General features: G+C 41.8%; 1 protein-coding gene across 1 annotated transcript; it reads right to left on the bottom strand.

Moving 5' to 3' along the window:
* Positions 1–3681: 3681 nt before the first annotated feature.
* On the bottom strand, positions 3682–6976 carry LOC147897620 (UDP-glucuronate 4-epimerase 1-like). Its single transcript, XM_087380941.1, has 12 exons — positions 6475–6976; positions 6261–6366; positions 5986–6158; positions 5797–5890; positions 5629–5715; positions 5455–5520; positions 5307–5366; positions 5133–5197; positions 4877–4955; positions 4515–4756; positions 4261–4335; positions 3682–4145 (listed from the first exon to the last, which is right to left on the bottom strand). Exons 1-12 carry the CDS (start codon positions 6642–6644, stop codon positions 4028–4030), a joined length of 1335 nt encoding a protein of 444 aa, XP_087237067.1. The 5' UTR covers positions 6645–6976; the 3' UTR covers positions 3682–4027.
* Between the last annotated feature and the right edge of the window lie 14088 nt (positions 6977–21064).

The following is a 21064-nucleotide window of genomic DNA, read 5'->3' as shown; positions in this document are numbered from 1 at the left end:
CCATCTACTTTGAAGAAGAGACGATTAGAGGGATGTCTACTTACCTTGAGTGAGGCCAAATGGACCCCATTATGCAAAGCAAACTTGAGGATGAGCTTCGCATGTTTTAGAGCGCCAATGCAGAGTTTGGCACATCATGAGAAGGCACATTGAAGCCTGTTACAAGAGAAGTATGGGAGGGTAGCACCTAATCGAGGGCTATTGCCATGAGAATCCTCTCGCAAGATTATATATTTGGAGCATGCTCTCCTCAATTCACACCAAGAAACAACATAGGCTTTCACTTATGCACTGAGGGAGATTGTTAGATGCGCATGCAAATCTAGAGCTTCTTTGTCGGATGAGAAGAGCACATGGTCCAAAAAGTGCTGAACCTGTGTACAAGGAGCCCGACTCCTAAGTCTTCACTCTCTATTTTCTCATAATATATTTACTTTGTCTTTCTAAATTGCAATATAAAACATGCTCCTGCCACACCCTAGACTAGTAGGTTCAAATTTCAAAATATTTATGCATATGCTCGCACTATGTAGGTTGTAGAACAAGGTGCATCCAGTGCATCAAGACGATGGTGTTTTAAGTCTCCTTGCCAATGAGTGATCCATTGCTCGTCAAGGATGCATCACTTTAGCGCAAACTGCACAACAGCCTTTACCTCTGCAGGTTTCTCATGCACAGGGACAGCTTCAGGCTGCTTTTATCATTATCCTCTCCCTCCCTCTCACTCTCTATACTGAAGCTGCTTTTATCATTATCCTCTCCCTCTCTCTCACTCTATAATCCCCTTTCCTTCATGCCCCTCCCCCTTCCCCTTCCTCTCCCATTTCCCTTCCTTCTCCCTTTCCCCCTTCGAAACAGAAGCATTGGATTCTATAATAGAAAATTTCACATCAAGCGTGTGATTTCTTACTGTTTGGCAAAGTCAACTGGGTAAGAGGCCTTCAGCAATGCAAAGAATGTGAAGTATCATTTCACTCGATGGGATTGAGCTTGTGGAAAGGTGACATAGTAGTGGATTTGTCTTGCCCCTCTACTTTAACCATAAATGGCCTTTGTCCACATCTTCAATAGTAAGGTAGCCAGGCTAGTAATTGGAAGCTGGCATCCCAAATGCAGAGAAGCACGAGACAAAGTGCCACCACTTAACTTGTTAAAGATAAGAATTCTCTTAGGATAAGCAGGCTCCCTCAATGCCATGCCATTCGTGGTAGCAAGGAATTAACTTTTATTAGAGTTTGTTATATTATTATTATTTCATTACTACCTTATACGGCAATTTGGGCCAGAATGTAATCGAAGGGCCAGGGGGTGCCCAGGGAAGAGCAGTGGGGAACCTCAGCAAAAGTCAATCCTTGAATTTCTGTTATCGTTGTATAAATTCGGGTTATCATTGCATAGAGATAACATCTTTGCAGAGAGAAATTGGTATGGTCTGTGTTGAGAAGTCTAAAAAGCGGTGGCAAGTTCATTGATACGTAACGCGAGGGCAAATTCATGAGTCCTCGTATCAATTCAATTTTCAACTGTATAAGTGAAGATGCCTCAGGTGGTAGTGTAACCAGGGGCAGAACTATTCTGCATTCGCAATTGACACTCTGCTTTGAATTGTGCATTGAGGAAGCATACACAAGTAAAGTGCCATGGAATAGAAACCCTACCGTTCGTGCGTCACCAAATTGTTCCACTTGAGCCCTACCAGTATACTTGCATCACAAAGTTGACTAAGACAGATTCCTTCAATGTGGTGGAAGGTGCAGGAATGTGCTATCACAAGAAAAGAAGTGCACAAAAAGGACTTTTGACTCTACTGTTGCAATGTTCCAGACCTGCATATGTAGGGCATATCTAGGCTTCTAATATGGACAGCAACATTACGTTACAAATGCATTTTCAAAAATAAATTGGCTAGGCTGCCCTTGCTTTCTTGCAGTACAGAAGACGATCGGGGTTGCTTGTCCTAGATTCAGACAACACGTGAGCACTCTTCGATGCCATTTCATGGTCTGGAACTTCACATGACCTAAAAGCAAAAATTAGAATCCCATAATCATCCCTCTTTAGATTATTTTAAAGCTTTCCTCACCACCATTAGCACAATCCATTAGCATACACTTAAAAGAAAGAATCATGAATCATTACCGGTCGCCATTACTTGCACAACTCATAAACTTTGGCAGCATCGCACTTAGCATAGACAATGGAAACTCACAGCTGTCTTAGATCGCAAGAACAGATCTATTTTCTACAGCAAGAACTTAGAGAGGTCAGCTTCGACTGACTTCTTTGGAAAGGAAAGTCTTTGACATGGAAAACAACGGAAAATAGAAAATAATCTAGGAGGTAATGCAAAAATGCAACGCAGCGGCACCTCGACCACAGCTTGTAAACAAAGTTCAAGATATGATTACCACCCAGCTCATGTCTATGAAATAGGAAATTACAGCAGCAGTGGACATCAAAATAGACACATGGGACCTATACGGGAAGGTAAAAGAACAGGAATCCAAGGCTATCAATACCCGGGTTATACGCCTAGGAGGGCTAGCTGAGGGATAGTCACTTGGAGATGGGAGCATTAAAGAAAAGATTCATCATATCAAGCATACAATCCCCCAGATTGAGTGGGATTCTGAAAACAGTTCCAGTGATTTCAAAAACCTTGCCTGCGATAAACTCGCAGCTTGTCAAGGGCTCTGCCTTCTGAGAGCTTCACTGTTAGCGTTCCATTCACTTAAACACATATAATTCAGAAACATAGGTCCACACATATGCATCACAAATGTCATATTTACTTTCAATATGGCACCCCAAACCATATATTCTGCTTCAGCCACTGTCTTGACCAGGATTTGTGGGCTCTGAAAGATCTGCAACATATCATCTCTCAAGAACATCTTTACCTCACTTGAAGTCTTTGGATCAAAACACATGAACAATTTAACCCAAGTGGCACAGTCAATTATCTGTACCAAGAGAAAACCATGTTTATAAAATTGGCATGACCTCCCAATTCAAATGCACGCTCAAGGAAATAAATCTGCCAGAGGCAATTTGAAAAAGTATCAATGAGACATCCTTTATAATGTTCGCGGATTCATGATTTCAGAAAGTTCTGGCTGCCCTGAGAGCGAGTACATAGAGCAGAGGGGCAGGGAGACGAGAGGGAGACAAGAGGAAGGGTCGAGGAAGAGAGAGGGAGGAAGGGGCGCGGGGCCTGAGTCGAGGGAGAGGTGAGGGAGTGGAAGGGGGGCTGAGTCGGGAGAAGGGGGGGCTGAGTCAAGGGAAGGAGATGTAGGAAGGGGGGTGCTGAGTCGGGGGGGGGGGGGGAGAAGGGGGTGGTGAGCGCAGGGAGAGGCGAGTGGAGGGAGAACGAGAAAGGGGGGTAGCAATTAGCTTAGGTTAATTTAGATTAATACGGGGTGATTAGCTTAGATTAATTTAGGTGATAGGGGGGCGATTCAGAGAGGTTAATTAATTAAATAGGAGAGGTGAAATATGAGGGGGAAGGGGGGCAGAGGTTAAGTGATAGGAATTTTGTACAGAAAATTAGGAGCCGATTGCAAGCACTATGTTTGTAGATGTGAATTTACAAAGTGAGTAGAGTGAGTACAGTGAACAGTATTAAGTCACCACAACCAGATAACTATAAATTATCACGGAAAGTCCAAAGATTTTGTGGGAACAAGAATAGCGATAAATTTAATTGCAAAAAAATGATATTTTCGTACAATACATACATATCTCCATGACCCTTCTATCATGCTCTGCGCTCGTATTAAGGAGCTGAGCTGGGGATCTCTTATTTTATACTTTGGTACAGTTCTGGCCCTTGATTTAAGGCAGGAGTGACAATATACAAACCATCAATAAACTAATGGTTGTTGAATGGATCTCTGTCTCAGACCAAAATGAGCATGCATTAAGGCCTTTAGATTAGATCGATATAGCAGATAAGAGCCTAGAGGTCTTGTGCAGAGATTGATGACTATAAGAGACTCAAATCTGGAATACATAATCTTTTCCCAAGTCAGTAAGGTTTATATCCCTTCAGCATGTCTTCATGGTCTCCTCCATGCCTGTAATATGATTTATACCATTTTACAAATAGTTGCAGGCCTGTCTCCAAGTCTGTCGTTGGATTGTACCTTCAGACAACAATGCCAACCCAAAAACAGATACAGGTTTTAAAAATCCATGTGGGATAGAGGAATGCAGATTTTGTATGTGAAATGCCCAAAAGAGCAAAGCAAATTGACCTACCCAAGAGCAATCTGAGCTTTTGTGACATTGGCGTGTGTAAACATAACATCTCCTGTGGCCGGCATTGGTATGACACTGGAAGAGAAATTAAATCAGTTACACTACGTAACATGTTTAACTGCATAGACTACTCAGATTACCATAACATGTAAAGCATTTGGCCTTACTGTCGCTTTCCTTTCTTTTTCAGTATTCTGATTGTTTAACTGCATAGACTACTGAGATTACATAGCATGTAAAGCATTTGGCCTTACTGTCGCTTTGCTTTCTTTTTCAGATGCTTCTCCAGAATACTGACAAAAGCACCAACTTTTACTGGTTGGGTATTGCCGAGGTTAAATATACGAAATTGTGCCTTCTTCCTCTTCTTTCCCTCAACGCCTGTGCTAGGAAGGGCAGTATCCAAAGAAGCAATGCAACCTTTGACTATGTCATCAATGAACGTAAAATCCCTCGCCAATTCTTCACCATGAGGACCTTGAAAAATCTTAATGGGCTGCACATATTGAGATGACATGTCAAGCGCAGCAGGAGTATGTCATTGAAGCCTAGGATGGTAGGATCTCATTGTACAGAAGAATGCGAAACTACAATAAGTTATCCTAAAGAGATAGACCTGGCCCTCCATGATGTTCCTTGTGAAGGAGAAGTATGCCATGTCTGGACGTCCCCAAGGACCATACACTGTGAAAAACCTAAGACAGATGTAAAATTCATCGTCTTAAACTCTGCTTTAATTCAAAACTCACACACCACTTTCCACTTGGAAAATGTTTGGCAAGGACACAGCAATCAATAAGCTTTTCTGTTCCATCAAGAGTTGAGAAAGGTTGTAGATAACCTAGTGAAATAAACAGACAGACATGTCTAACCTCAGTGCTGTAATTGAAAGTCCATATATATGATTGTACGTGTGAGCCAAAACTTCATCTGCTTTCTGCACAAGATACGTCCATCCATATTCACCCTCTCAAAGCATACTCCCTTTACATCATAACGAAAAAATCATGACCGCTTCCAAAATCTAACTATTTCGGTCAATTCACCTTGGTGGCTGCATACAAGCTTGCAGGATGATCCGTTCTATCATCTTCAGAAAAAGGCACCTACAAAGACAAGCCAGACGCCCAATAAAACATCCTGGGTAGAGATTCATGTGTGTCGAAGAACCTCACAAGCATTATTCATTGGTACCTTCGAGTTCAAGCCATAAACGCTGCTTGATGAGGCATATACGATAACTGGCTGTGGATTGCTGTTCTGCAGAAATATGAATGAGATGGTCAGTCACATTTCGCCCTACGCAAAGCCTGCTCCGAAGCAGAGGTAAATTGGAACGGAAGGGCCTGAAATGTGATGGATGCTAACCTTGCACTGTTCTAGCAAAGTCACAAACCCACCGACATTGCTATGCACATACGCTAGTGGGTTTTTCACGGCATATCGAACTCCAGCCTGCAAATAAGCAGCACAACGTTAGCCAGGTCCAAAGCACTCGCCCTTGCTGTTGAGTACATGGAGTGTAGGGATTTGCACCTGTGCCGCTAAGTGAAGCACGTGGGTGAAACGAACGATGCCGAACAGCTTTGCAAGAAGCAGTTGATCGTTGAGATCCCCTTCTACAATGAATCTATAGAGAAGAAAAATCCGCGCATATCAAAACACAATCTGATCCGGGAGACCGATTCCACAAAAAGTCCTCGATAAACAGCATCAGACACTCACATGCCAGCCTTATGCAAATTCGCAGCGCGAGCTCTCTTTAACGCAACTGGGTAGTAATCATTGAAATTGTCAAGCCCTACCACTCCATCGCCACGCCTCTTCAAAGCGAGGGAAACATGCGAACCAACGAAACCAGCTGCTCCGGTCACAAGCACCGTTAGCCCGCCACCCTCCTAAACATCAAAAGGAAGTCCTCGTTCAGATAATCCGATTCTACTTCGTCGGATTAACAGAGCTATGGACCGTTGGAGGCCACAACGCAAATGCGCGTTTACCTTCCTGGCAGCAGATTTCAACACGGCCTTCTTCCAAGCTGCAGAGTAGCAGCCGAAATGCAGGCCCGAATATGCCGGGAGACCTTGAAAGAAACACCCCCAAGCTCTGCGATACCGCGAAAGCAGTCAGCCCAGTTGAATGTGAACTCGAAAATTACCCTGATTCCTGTCTAGCCAATCTTCAACACAGAGAAACAACGCCGAGATGACTCACATGATGACAAGGAAGGAGACGATGCAGAGAGCCTTGAGCCAGCCGGTATTGCGCAAAGCTGCACGGCTGGCATAGTAAGAGTAATTGTTGGCCCGGACCTTGTGATTTCCATCAGCTTCAAGCAGCTTGATGAGGTGCGGAGGGAGGACGGGAGAGACCTTGGAAGCCATAGCAGCGTCCTCGAAGAGAACACGGCAAACCAAGATGAAATGGGGACTTACAAACGCAAAAACATCTCAGGGAGAGGATGCCTTAAATATTGGAGGATAGAATGCGACGAGATGAAAGGGAGGAAGGGGAGCATGCGAGGAGGTTTGGGGGAGGAATGGGACCATTTCGCTGCGGAGATCGCGTCAATTCGTGCAAATTTTGGCTCGTTTTGGAGCTAAGGAAGGGGAGAAGACGATTGAGGGGATAAGAGAAGAAGATCGAGCTACAATGTGGAAGGAAAAGGCAGCAAATGGCTATGGCGGAGGAGCTCCATCGAGCTCTGGCTATGGCGGAAAACAGAGCTCCAAAAAGCTCCTACATGAAGAAGACGACCAAGGATAATCCCTATTACCTTAATTAACCTTTCTTACTCACCTAATCTTATCCTTAACCTTAATCTCTCTTACCTTTGATTAACCTTTGCTTACTAATAACACCCCCCTTAATCCCTTTACTCAACCTAGCTTGCTCACCCAACTCCCCCTTAGCCTCTAACCTTGCTTAATTAACCTAACCCCTCCCCTTTTGCCTTTTCTCCACCCACGCTCCTCACTTCCCATGTGATTGAGTCCCCTTTCTCTTAATAGCCCTCCCAACCCCATTACAAACACTTCCCCCACACTACCTCGGCTTACGCGCACAGCCACCTAGTGTCTCTACATTCGCTTGTCTCCCTTCCTTTTGCAGCATAGCATGTTCCTCCCCGCCATTAGTTCTCCATGTGCCTCCCTCATCATGTGCCACCAGTCACAAAGATGCCCTTGCAAAAACAACACTTTGCTTTTCTTTCAAATGGTACCTTGCCTTCAAAGGCGCGATCGAGGTGATATTGCAACTAACATTGAAATGGAGTGGGATAGTACAAGCAAGGCTCGATACCGTATTCAAAGGCCAGGCAAAAATTTCACTAAGACAGCCTAATAGTAAGTACTAAATGAAAAGGAATTAACAAAAGTAAGCACTATAGACAAACCATGTGAACACACAGATTCTGAAAAACACAAATTTGACTAGGACATCTTGATAGTACTATATAAATGGACTTAACAAAAGTAAGCACTATAAAAGATCCACCAATATCCTAAACTTAATTTAAAATTGCTTATCAAGAAAATGGTGAGTTAACCATGGATTGTGAAAAACCATAATGAACAACAAACAAGAACGGATGAATTACTTCAGTTTATTTAATATTTAGCCCATCATGTTCCATACCACCACCAATTTTTGTGCACATCCAAATACTCATTCCCCCAATCAAAAGAGCACGCATAGCAAGTTGGTAGGATATCATTATCTACTAATAATCTCTACAAGGACGAGCACAGATAAGCCTTCAAATTTTGATGGATCGAGTAGTAAGAAAACATCTGGACTCCTCTCAAAATAAGAAATCTAGAATAAAGACATGAGTAGCTTTTTACACAATTGAGGAAGACCCCATTCATAAAAGCTATAAAGAAATAAAAAGATGAATAAAAAGGAAACATAGAAGAGGAAAGAAAACCTAGAAAAGGTACCTTGCAAACACCGAAAGGACAAAGGACAAAGAGTGTTCTAGAGAGAACTTCTAGCGAACTTTGCATCCAAAAGAATCCAAAGGTGGGAGTAAATTATGCATTGATGGCTATATGTTAAACTTATAAGGCATTTTCATGTATGTCTTAAGAGCTTATAGAAAGCAACAACTATATTTATGGCTTGGTAAATTATCTTATTAATGTGTCCATGCAATCATGTAATTGAGCTTCCCAAGATTTTACATGCTTATTTTAAGGCTTTTAAAAAGCATAGTGCTTCTAGGTTTAGTACTTAGCAAAACAAAATCCTATCAATTGGCAACAAAAACTGTTGTATAGGATTTTTGAAACTATAACCAAATTCCACGGGGCATCCTTGTGCTTAAGCTTATTGGTATAAGACTTGTAACATTCTTGCATTGTTCACTAATTGGTATGACTTTAGAGGAACTAATGGGAAACTTTAGGTTGGCATACTTTTTGGGTAAAGGTACCCATCTCTATGATGGCTAATTAGCATAAAGTGGATGCTCTTTCCATGGTTATTTTAGAATTTTCATTAGGAAAAAGGGAGCTCATTTTGGGGCCTTTTGGCCAAAATGAAAAATAGCTCTCAACCAATGGCAAGAGGGCCAATGTTACATTGAGAAAATTAGAAAAACGAGAAAATTTTTTGGAAATGTCAGAACAAGAAATATTAACTATCACTTAACAGGATTCTAAGTCTAACAACGGATTATTAAAAAAGATCATGGACTAAAATGTGGTTTCCCCCCAAACTAGTCTTCTCTCTCTCTCTCTCTCTCTCTCTCTCTCTCTCTCTCTCTCTCTCTCTCTCTCTCTCTTCTTATCGCTTGCTTTTGCATCGATTGGCATGTTGACTCATGCTTTCTAAAATCTGTGCTCCACTTGTATTTCTATGCCTTTATCCATTGTTGTATTTAGATGTTATAACTCTTCATTAGATTATCTCTTGGTATTTTCTAGTATCAGTGCAAAATCACAAACTGAATATCCTCATACAAAATGCTTTGTTGATCAAGCTATTGAGAACCAAGGTTTGTTTTTAAATGTTTTTGTTGAGTTTACAAATGCTCCAAACACATTGCCTTCTTTCGATTTTTAAGATGCTTTAGTTTTAGGTCAGATTATCTTTAACAGACTAAGAAGGAGCTCATTGTTGAGAACAACTTGATACGCTATAAAAATCCATGTGTCTCCTAACTTTACGTTGGATCTCTTTTAATGAATAAGAAGAGAACTGAAATCACGTGTAACAGTTGATCATAGTGCCGATGATTAGGATATAGCTTTTGCTCTTTGTATTGTCCATTTGTTTCGTTGAACTTTTAGGTCATCAGGGCTGAGATTGTGCTATTGCTATATTGCTTTAAATTTTCAAGTATTTCAACATAAACTCCTTTAAGTTTTCAATGGCTTGTTACCGAACTTGTAAACAACATTATGTCGACCAACGTTGTCAACCAAAAGTGGCAAGGATGAAGATATAAATGTGAGCGCTTTGCTTCGCCGACCTGTTTCTTCTAATTCTTCTATAGAAATTGCCAACAAAATCATTGTTGAAGGTCATTGGCAAACATTGAATATATCAAAAGGAAGTTGGGTGCTAATGCAACCCGATAGGAGAAGGAAAAGACAATCCGGTAATGGACTTTTAACATCTTAGAAGGGTAGAGTGAGAGATTTTACAACGATGGATGAGAAAAAAGCAAAATTTGAAATCTTGATTCAGCATGTGTACATGCATAAAGTGCTTGTCTTGGTGGATAGTCCAAAGTATCTTCCACAGCATAAACCAAATTGTAAGTGACTTCTTTGAGAGTTTGTATAACATCATCCAATATTTTTTTCCTTTTATTTGTGTCACTCCTTTTACAATTTATGGATGTGATAATTTGATATATGAATCTATAGGGGAATTGCAATATGCAGGTAGATCTGCAATATAGCTTGCCCATTCAGGTATCTTTTTCTATGATCATTATTACAAATTACTGGACAAGCTCAACACACATGGTTTGTCAAAAAAATTAGACCTCTTAGCATGGAACACCATTGATTGGCCAATTCCTAACGGTAATGTGACAGAGAGCTATAAAGCCAAATTGTTTATAGAAATACAAGGTTCCTTATGGCCAGGAATTGCAACTAGAATATGCAGAATAAATATTTGCATGCCAATCACAGTCTTTGTTGAGCTATCCAATCATTTGCCAATACAAGTTTGTAAAACAATGCTCCATTATAAGGCTAATCGCACAGAGAATATGCCGAACTTTTGGATGCTTGTTTGCTACAACTTGAGGAGAAGTTATGCTCTATGGATTTGTAATGGTGACCTAGCCAACTAGACAAGTGAGTTGCCAATTAAATGGATTGGTTGAGGGGTGGTGTGTCATTACTAGGGTGCCCCTGATAGCCATTGATAGTGGTTTGATTTGTTCATAGAGAAGCTGCTAAGCTTCAACCCTAACAAGGTACTAGGTTAGGATGGAATGCATGGCCTATAGTCTTTCAACAACATGTCCTTTTAGCTACTACAATTTATGTTTGAAACTTCAGGACTTCTTGTTCAATGGAGCTAGAGAAAATGTTTCCTTCGGTTGTGGAGATGGGGGAGTGTATGTTTCACTCTATGTCAAATGAAGTTCTAATTACTCCAAAGATGGGTGGGAGTCAAAGTATCCTAAATTGGAGAGCTCGCATGATAGCCCTAAATTTGATGTTTGAGGCCACCGTGAGTGGAAATGTCGAAGTGGTTTATTAACATTGGGGTGGGGAAGGGTATGGGGTTTGGAAATAGTCATTTTGATATGATAAATTCATTCTCTCTTCCTAATGAAGATTAGGGGTTCTAATCTATTGGCCACGCTAATGATAGCCTGGAAGACATGCTTTGGTGTGGAAGTTAGGCATGGCCACCTAAGAGGGGATGCGATTGAGGGTATATAATGCCATTGATTGTGATAGACCTAGTAAGAGCTAAAGCATTCCATAGAAATGGGTCAGGAATTGGGAGCACTTTGGGACCATGCTAATTGGTTTTTATCGCAGATCAAGATTCATGCTAAATAACAAGGAGGCAGTGGAAGCTATTTGAGGGTGTGTGCAATGGTGTGAATGAAGATAGTATACAAGGGCCTCTTGGAGAATAAATCAATATTTGGACGGTTTAAATAGGAAATGGTTTATGAGGAGAAGTAGATGGTGGTGGAGAGAGAAATTTTTTGGCTATCTGGTGGGGTTGTTAGTAAGGTCAAGGAGAGGTGCTCATATGTAACGAGGATGAGGAACATCTCTTTTGGAAGTGTCAAGCTATCCATGCAATTTAGATGAGTTGAGAAGGGGATCAAGAGTGTTGGTATCATATATGGATTGAATCTGAAAGTACTTTTTTTTTGGGTGTGGTAATAGAAAAATTAATGACATAAAAATAGGTAATACAAAAGAGAGACTAGATAGTTTACAGTAGCAGCAACTAGGTAATACAAAAGAGAGACTAGACAATTTATAGCAGCTAGGACATAGTACAACTCAATACCTTAGCAGTAGCTAGAAAGACTTCCGAAGGCTTAACCATGAAGCAACCCCAAAAAAGGTGAAAGTGGGATTCCATCTGTACTTTGCAAAAAGGAAAAAAGGGTGAGATGTCCCACCATTTGCCCAAGTGATCCTTTGTGGAGTTTTTTTTTTAGACAAAAAAAGTTTTATATTATAAACACTTCATAAGATATACATTCATGATCACAAAATTTCAATTATAATAGTAGATCTGCACAACCCGAAACATCCAGCTGATAATCATTAACAAGATCAGTCTAAGTCAGTCTCATAGTAGATGGATCCCTTGAAGTGGCATTCTTGGTTGAAGATCTTGACGTGCTCTTGTTCATGGCTCTTGATCTCTGCGAAGAAAAGTTCGAGGTCATTGTCATAGATTCGGGATGCCTCTGCTAACCATTCCGAAAACAGATATTCTGCCTTAGTAAGATTCGCATTAGATTGAAATTCATTCCTAGAAATCCAAACAAACCACAATGCATGTGCCTGCAAGAGTGCCCATCGTGTGTGCTTGACTTTAGATGCATCTCCAAGAAGAATTACTTTTTGGTCAACTAGCTCGCCTAACTGTAACTGCACTTTTTTCCAAACTTTCCTAGCTGAAGGGCATGCCACGAATATGTGAAAACATCTTCTTGAGATCCCGGATAGCAACGACACTTGCCATCACCTTTTCCAATCCTCAACCCCCTTGCATTTGTCCAAACTGCCTTAAGCATGACGAGCCAGTGACATCTTCTCCGGAATGGCTTTTGACCAAATGTAGCTGAATCTCCACTTCCAGCAAAGCGCGGAGTCGGAGGTGTTCCAACAGGAATTTATAATGGGGATCATGTCTTCATTATAATCTTAGGAGCTAAACTCTAAGGCATAGTTAACTACTGAGCCCCCCTTCCACTATGTGTCTCCTTCCCAAAGTGCTAGTCTAGTGGTATCTTGATTGGTAACTTTGAATTCCCTCGTGATTTCAAGCATAGTCTTCCATCTGGATTGGTCCCTTTGCCACAGCTGATCCCAAGATTGGAGGCCCTTGTTGAAAAGGAAGTAGGCTCTAAGAAAATCACTGTTGCTAAGTAAAGCATCTCTTTGTATTACGGAAGCCCATATGGAGTCCAGCCTCATAAAAGAGCCTTTCCCGGAGAAACACAATTGGGCTTTGATTGATTTGAGTGCCTTCCAAAGAGATTTCCATAAGTCACTTCCCTTCGTTGAGCAGGGTTCAAGACAAAAAAAAACAGACAAGATTGGGTATTTTTTCCACCCCTTAGCTCTGATAGGTCGAATATGCTTGAAGTTCTGTGCTAGCAATGTAGCCCAATCAAGTTCAGGGCTTAGGAGGACTTTGAGAATCCACGTAGCAACCAACTTCACAGCCACCTGTTTGATGTCTACTACCCCTAGTCCTCCTTCACTCTTGGGTTGGGTGCAAAAGTTCCTTCCCCTCTCCTCTCAGACGCCACCGACAATGGCCCCCCCCCCAAAAAAAATACTTTTTTAAAATTTTTAATTTTTTATTTAAAAAACCCTAACCTAACCTAACCATGCCACTAACTCTAGTTAGGTTAGTGTTAATCTAGGTTAGTTAGGTTCACTATTGGTTAGTTACTTACAATTAGGTTAGTGTTAACCTAGCCTGGGTTAGATTGAACTGAGATTAACTATAGGTTAGTTAGACTTATAGTTAGGTTAGTATAACTGAGTTGGTTAGGTTAGCTTAACTTATGTTCAGCTAGTAGACTAACTCTAGTTAGTAAAAGGAGTTAAGTTAGTTAAGGTAACTGTCCAATTATAGTAATTGGATAGTTAGGGCAGTTAGGTTAGTAGGGCTAGTTTGACTAACTGGCATTAACCTAGTTCAAACACCTCAATTGGATTTAAAGTCCATTCACACAAACCTTAAGACCCAGGACCCCCCCTAAAAAAAGACAAATTTACCCCTTCCAAGATTTCACACACGAGAACACGCTACGGGGCATTTTTCCAATCCATTGCACACCATTTCGGCATCCCTAGCACTCGCTCATTTGAGCCCCCGTGTGGGCATCGTTTCACACTAATTCACTCATATCTTTATGCCGTGACCTCCAATTGATGATCCGTCTGCACCAGCACGTTTCCCTACACATGTCGGACAATCTTAGGCACATTATTAACATGACGGTCCCTACAATACTAACACCACTCTAACCATCCAAACAAAACTACATCAACACCCGCACTTGCGAAGCAGAGACACCCTTTGCAACTCTCACCCAATCTGCATGCAGCTACACTCCGGCCAATGCCTTCGACTCCAATGCTCGCCAAATCCACATACAACTCCGCTCCAACCACTGCCTCCGACAATCCTCTACCCCAATTCCCCCCCTAAAATTCAAGAAATCCCTTTGACTCCACCACGCCACAACATGGGTGGACACCGTTGCGAAGACGATGATGGGGATATTGACCTTGATGCGGAGGCTAACAATTTCTTTAATTGTAGGAATAATAAAAATCAAGGCAGGTGCCCCCTAGGAAATAAGAACTTCCCAAATATAATGGTAGGGGAGATCCAGCCCGTTTCCTCCAACATTTTGACGCCACATGCCGAGCAGGTGGAGATCAATCCCATGAAACCAAGGTGGCCTGGTTTCCCATGGCCTTAATTGATGAAGTGTCTTAATGGTACCTAGACCTTCTAGTGGAAGAGTGAGCCACATGGGACCTATTTCAAATAGAATTCAAAAGGCGCTTTCAAATGGAGAGGCTACAAGATGATCCTGCTCTCCAACTAAGCAAGATCGAACAAGGTCGTCGAGAAGATGTACGCACGTACCTGGGCAAGATGAAAAGATTAATTGCCAAATGTGACCCACGCCCCGATGCAAAGTACCTCACGGCCTAGTTCATTGGCAGGATTAAGAAAGAAAATTAGAAAGGATATGAAAAAGACTAGCAAGCTATGAAACATTCAGTGCTACTCATGTGGCAGCCATTGACATCGAGGATGGCATGACCGTCTCTGACACTAGCAGTATGATGGCAGATCCAGTGCACGAGATAAGCACTCTGAAAAGGAAAAATCCAAGTCCACTGTCGAAACATTAAATGAAGTTTGCCTAGAGGCCATGACCATGAAGCTGAAAGAAGACATGATGCAGGCCATGGAACAAAAGCTTCACTTGTCTCAGCCGCCACCTCAAACTTATCCACGGTGAGAAAATGTCTGGTGTCCACACTGCATGGCCAATCATACAGCAAATGGGATGCGTCAATTTTACGAGCAAAAACCTATGAGCAGGTTTATCCGAGCGTGTTTTTCAAGAGATTTTTAAAAATGTTTTTCTTCAGGAAACATGGTTTTTACACTTTTATTTTCACTAGAACTAGATCCCTTTATCATAAAAATATACAGACTAGTCACTCATTCATTTTTACACAACATAATTTTCTTATTTAGAGACATCCCTTTGTACCCCTGTTATTACCTTAAAAAAGTGTTGATTCCTTTAAGAAACATTCCTCATAATCACTCTCAATGTAATAATACTATGCATATATAATTACTTATTAACACATTTATATCATATGGCAATATCTTTTTAGTGTTTTTATAGCATATTTATGGACATGTTTCTAAAGAAGTTTAAATTACTATAAATAAGTATTAACTTGGGCTTATATATCACTCTCATAAAATACATGTAATATTTAATACTATATATGAAAGATTTTCCAAAATATAACTCCATAGATGTGCTCAAATGGGGTGTTCCGATCAATTTGAGTGGTTGAATGACTATATTTGGACATTGGATATGAAAGTTATGTCACTTTTAAAAGTGCTGTCCAAGGTAGTTTCGCCAGCGAAACTACCTTGGGAGACTTGCTTCAAAGGGGTTTCGCTGGCGAAACTACCTGGATGGCTTGCTTCAATGAGTTTTCTTTGAAGAAACTCTTTCATGAAGATAGGTTGAGAGAGGGGTTTCAATGTCACCCCCTATTAAGTAAAAGTTGTCAGAAGGATCATAAGGGAATTTTCATAGAGGAGTCTACTCTACATGTGGGTTTCTTCAAAAGCCATCCCATTATGCTCTCACCATTCCTACAGATTCACCTAAAGATTTTTGTATAAAATAGGCATTGCTATAATACTTTGCATATTTCTAAGTGAAACTATGTTTTCTTCTGATCGATTTTTTCCATATTTATGCATAGTTGGAAGCTTTTTTTTTCCTTCGCTCGGACGCTCGGAAGATTTCGCTCAGAAAATGCTCGTCCCCCAGCAAATGAGTGCCCAGTCCTAAGAGCCAGGATCACTACACAAGCAAATCCACCACTAAGGTTGTGGTGTCATATCTGCATCATCGGCAGCCATGATGAAAGCAATTGCATCTTCAACATGCACAACAACCCGCCTCGACCTGAACAATACCAAGCGACACCCATGCTAGTGTATAGGAAATCGACACTTGCACAAGTGCCCCCAGCTCCAAGGCTAAATCCTGTTCCTGTTTGGACACAAGTCCTGCAACTACTTAGGAATTTGAATCCACGAGGATATCCAAGAGCACCAAATCCAACTCCTCAGGCAATTCCAATACATCAACTGCAAGCTGAGGAAGTAGACTCGCCATTTGAGTATGAAGCAGAGTACCCAATGTACTATGTAGAAGGTGCAGAGGGTCTAATACTAGTCCACAAATCAAGTTTGGCCCAATACATATCGAGCACCAATCAATTGCTACGGGTGTGGAGAAAATCACTGGATCGCAGAATGCCCTTATCGTGGTAGCCCCGCTACTTTCCAACCACTCTGTAGAGATTGTGGCATAGGACATGCTTGTACGGATTGTCCCATGAAAAATAAGGTCCCACAACAAACAGAGGTTAAGCTTGACATCCCAATTGGCATCATTGGGGTGGACCATCAAAGCTTGGGGCCGGCAACCATAATATCACAACTTGTGAATGTAATTACACGCCAATAGAAAGAGGCCACCAAGGACCCTAACATTCCAATCCAACCAAAGCGACTTCTTAAAAAGAAAGCACAAGTGCCTCCACCTTCACCAAGCAATGAGCAGCCAAGCTCATCCACATCAGCTCCCGAGCCTCAAATAAAAGAAGCTCCATACCCAAATGCAAAAGTGGAGAAGGCTCGTTTTCAGGCACTTCAACAATGGGTACAAAAGGAACAAGCTCAATCTGAGGCTGAGAAACAAACTCAAGACCCAATCCATGACTTTTCCCCACAAAGTATTGATACTATACTCGAGCCTATGTTCCAACAACAGACTCCACAACATAATGTACTTCCACATCAACTTGAAGGAGCCTCACACTCTAGCATGTTGAGTTGTCCTGTGTCAATCCCCATCGGAATCCTCCTATGGAATTGTCCAATCTCTAGGAGAGTTTCAAGGGATGGATTGAACTCACAAATCGCCCTCCACCTATGAACGACATCGAAGATATCCCTGTGCAGATGGGTGAGAGAGATGACATACACAACATTACTGTGCCTTTGATCCACAATAAAGTCCAAGCCATCGTGGATGGTGGAGCAGGTGTAAATGTCTTATCAAAGGAGCTCTATGATGAATGGGGTCTCCCACCAATGCAAAGGCCTAATTTCAACATACGCCTTGCCGATGATTCACAGGCTAAACCCTTGGGAATAGTGAATGGTGTGTCCATAAAGGTCGCAGGAGTCCGCTTTTCCGTTTAATTCACAACCTTGGATCTCCCCAAAAAATCCTATCAAATCTCACTAGGACGTCCTTGGTTATTACGGGAAGCATCAGTCCTCCATGACTGGGGGGGAACTGATAGACTGACAAACCAGAATTGCGACACCATAGTGAGGGTGAATGTGGGGACAGGAGCTATAAAACCAATTGTGCCTAGAGCATTAGATGACACATCTTCAATGATAATCTCACACAAATCAGATCCCCTGCAATAGCATGCCATAGCGGGTGATTCACAAAGCAATGTCAATAACTGGATAGAAACATTGGCAACCATTGACAACTACCATTCATTAGACGCATCTTCTCACAGATAGATGCTAAGGTGATACAGGTAGATTCTCCACTCACACATGAAGAACCAATCGATCTAGAGGTGCCATTCTTTATGACTGACCTCGAGTGGGATAATGAACCTGAAGAAGGTACCCATACCAATGATGACTCTGATTTTCCTTGGGACCTTGAAACTGAGGCTAAGAATGCTAAAATTGAAGATCAAATCTTTGAAAATGACCTAGCCATTCTTCATGCCCTAATGGCAGTCGAGCTCCCAAAAATTGAACCTCCAAAGTTGAATAACAATAGAAGATCCCGCAAGAAAGCTGCAGGAGGAAATCATAGAAAAGCCAAGGCTGAACATTTCAATGAATTTGAACAAGTCCAAGCAAGGATCGTCGAATTGTATCTTCCAAAGACAGCTCCCTAAAAATCAGAACCACCACCTCTTGAATGGTCCGCTAAGGGACTGGAAGGAGTATGTGTAGCAAATGAACCCTTACTTGGGAACACCTTACCAGTGGAAAAGTTACTCCATAGTTCCCAACATAAGAAGTTTCAAAAGTATAAGTTGCATGTGCATATGAAGATCGATCAAGAGAATTTTAAAAAAAAAACAAAAAAAGTCCCCAAGAGCCAAACAAATTGGTTAATGATACTATGCCACCCCGTACCCATAGCACATGTCAGGCTAGTTCAACACCATTAGAGGCTGATCTTCAAGAATTGCTATAGTACTTCAACAATCACAAGTGGCAGTGTCCCCATAGCAATGCCAAGGCCACTAGAAGAATCTGAAGTCCAAGCTGTGCTGCTAGAAACATTGGATAGAGTCTGATTCAACACAACCATAAATGGGAGTCTCGATTGAAGCGATACAACATCAACACGCAAGCCATCCTGGACAATAATGAAGTTTTGGAAACCCCAAGTCTTCAATAATTTGCACTAGATTGTTACACACGCACTCACTAGCATATGCACATTTTTGCACATATAGTTTGCACTAGATTGTTACACACACACACTCACTGGCATATGCACGGCTTTGCACATTTAGGAAGACCTAGTCAATTTCATATTAGGGATGATTGAGTCTTAGTTTCCATATTAAATCCCACAAATAAGCATATAGTTAGTCCCGACCTATTTGACACATCACATGCACTCACATGATTTTGCATAGGCACATAATAGATTGCATCTCAAAGCATGCAATGAATTCACAACAAGCAGGACAAGAAGCTATGCCAAAACTCAAGATGAATTGGCAAAAGAGTTTATAGCCTCAACAACGAGACCCCCACCAAACATCACAGCCGTCTCCTAATTGCAAAAATATTAGACTTGCATACAAACTTATCTACTACAAGCTCAATGATACGGGTGCAATCACATCCAACATGTATGCAAGATAGCAAGAAATGCCAGCCTCAACGAGGAGACCCCCGCCAAACCTCTTCCCAAGAAGATTTGATGGAAGAATCCACAGCCTCAGCAACAAGATTCCCTCTGAAATTCACATCCATCTATTCCTCCTCAAGAGGAGATAAGCTTCCTGACTACATACCACAAATTGTATGGTGCAAAAGCATTATAGAGGAACGACTCGCATGCCACAAGCTCAACAGCCATTGGGTTTACACACATGGCATCCCAACTCCAAAATCAAAATAAGCCATAACCCAAGGACGAGTAATCAAATGGATCCGGAGTATGTTGTCTTTGTGCCAACATGGACTTAGGTAGTACAAAATGTGTGTGTAGAGTAGCGGCAAAGCTCCGCTTGTACTTGCATAAGGCTAGGAATAATCCCTCTTAGAAATCCAACTTGCATGTTCTACATGCAAGTTCTACATATGATTCCTACATGCAACATGCGAGTTCTACATGCAACTCCTACATGCGAGTTCTACCTGCAACTCCTACATGCAAGTTCTACATGCAACTCCTACATACATGTTCTACATGCAATTCCTACATGCGAGTTCTACATGTAACTCCTACGTGCAAGTTCTACATGTGAGTTCTACATACAAATCCTACATGCAACATGCAACTCCTACATGCAACTTGCAACTCCTACATGCAACTTCTATATGCAAGTTCTACATGTAGAGAGAGAATGTCTTACAATTCCTACATGCAGAGAGAGAAGCTCTCCAACTTGTATATATACCCCATAATGGAATGAAGCTCACACTCTTTGAGGCATTGTGTTGAGTTCTACTTTGGTATTCCAAGCAATTGTCTCAAATGTCCATGCTTCCTTGCACTCCATGTCCAAAAGCATGTCCTAACCTTGCAACTCCTCCTCCCCTCTCCCCCAACCTTGCAACCCATCCTCTCCCTCTCCTCCCTTTTCCTGCTCCTCCTCCCTCCTCCTCCCTCCTCCTCCCTCCTCCTCCTCCCTGTGAAGATTGTGGGAGAGAGGGAAGGAGTCTCACTTGCGGCTTTCTTACATGCACAAATGGGGGAATACACACAAAGGTGGAGGCTGAAAACAGTTTTCCTCTTCTTAGTTGTGAAAGCCAAAAGAACTCTAGTACAAAGAAAATAGAAGAACCCTATATGTGGGTCTCAAACCAAACTCAACTAACTAAGGTGGCATACTAACTGAGCCACAAACTAGAGTAGATAAGGATAGCTGTCATCCAGCTATTATTCGTGGGTGGTGTACCAACCGCATCTCCAGCTAACAAGTCGGTGACATAAATGCACAACAGTCACCCTGGCATATCGCGAGTGGAGCTCGATATCTCAACACTCCCCCTCGAGCTCAATCCCAATTCCTGCACACCAAGCAGGTCTCTGAACTTGCGCAGCTTCTCTGCGCCCAATGCTTTCGTGAATATGTCAGCTACCTGATCCTCTGTGCTGACATAAACTAGATCAATAAGACCTAGTAAGACCTTCTCCCGCACATAGTGATAATGCACCTCAATGTGCTTTGTTCTGGCATGAAAGACTGGGTTCTTTGCCAAGTGTATACTGCTCATGTTGTCACAATAAATGACAACTGGCCCATCTGTAGACTGATGCATATCATAGAGTAGCTTATGCATCCAAGCTACCTCACATGCAGCCATTGCTGCACCCCTGTACTCAGCCTCTGTGCTCGACAAGGCAACTGTAGGCTGTTTCTTGCTGCTCCAAGTGACTGCAGCACTCCCAAAAGAGAACACATATCCACTGGTAGATCGTCTATCAAAAATACTACCAGCCCAATCAGCATCAGTGTATCCATGCAATTGTATCTGAACC

Source organism: Dipteris shenzhenensis, chromosome 10, assembly GCF_047967505.1.
Source record: "Dipteris shenzhenensis isolate YYH24624 ecotype China chromosome 10, Dip_SZ_1.0, whole genome shotgun sequence".
Classification (NCBI taxonomy): domain Eukaryota; kingdom Viridiplantae; phylum Streptophyta; class Polypodiopsida; order Gleicheniales; family Dipteridaceae; genus Dipteris; species Dipteris shenzhenensis.
The sequence above is the reverse complement of the archived record's forward strand: the minus strand, read 5'-3'. Positions and strand labels throughout refer to the sequence as shown.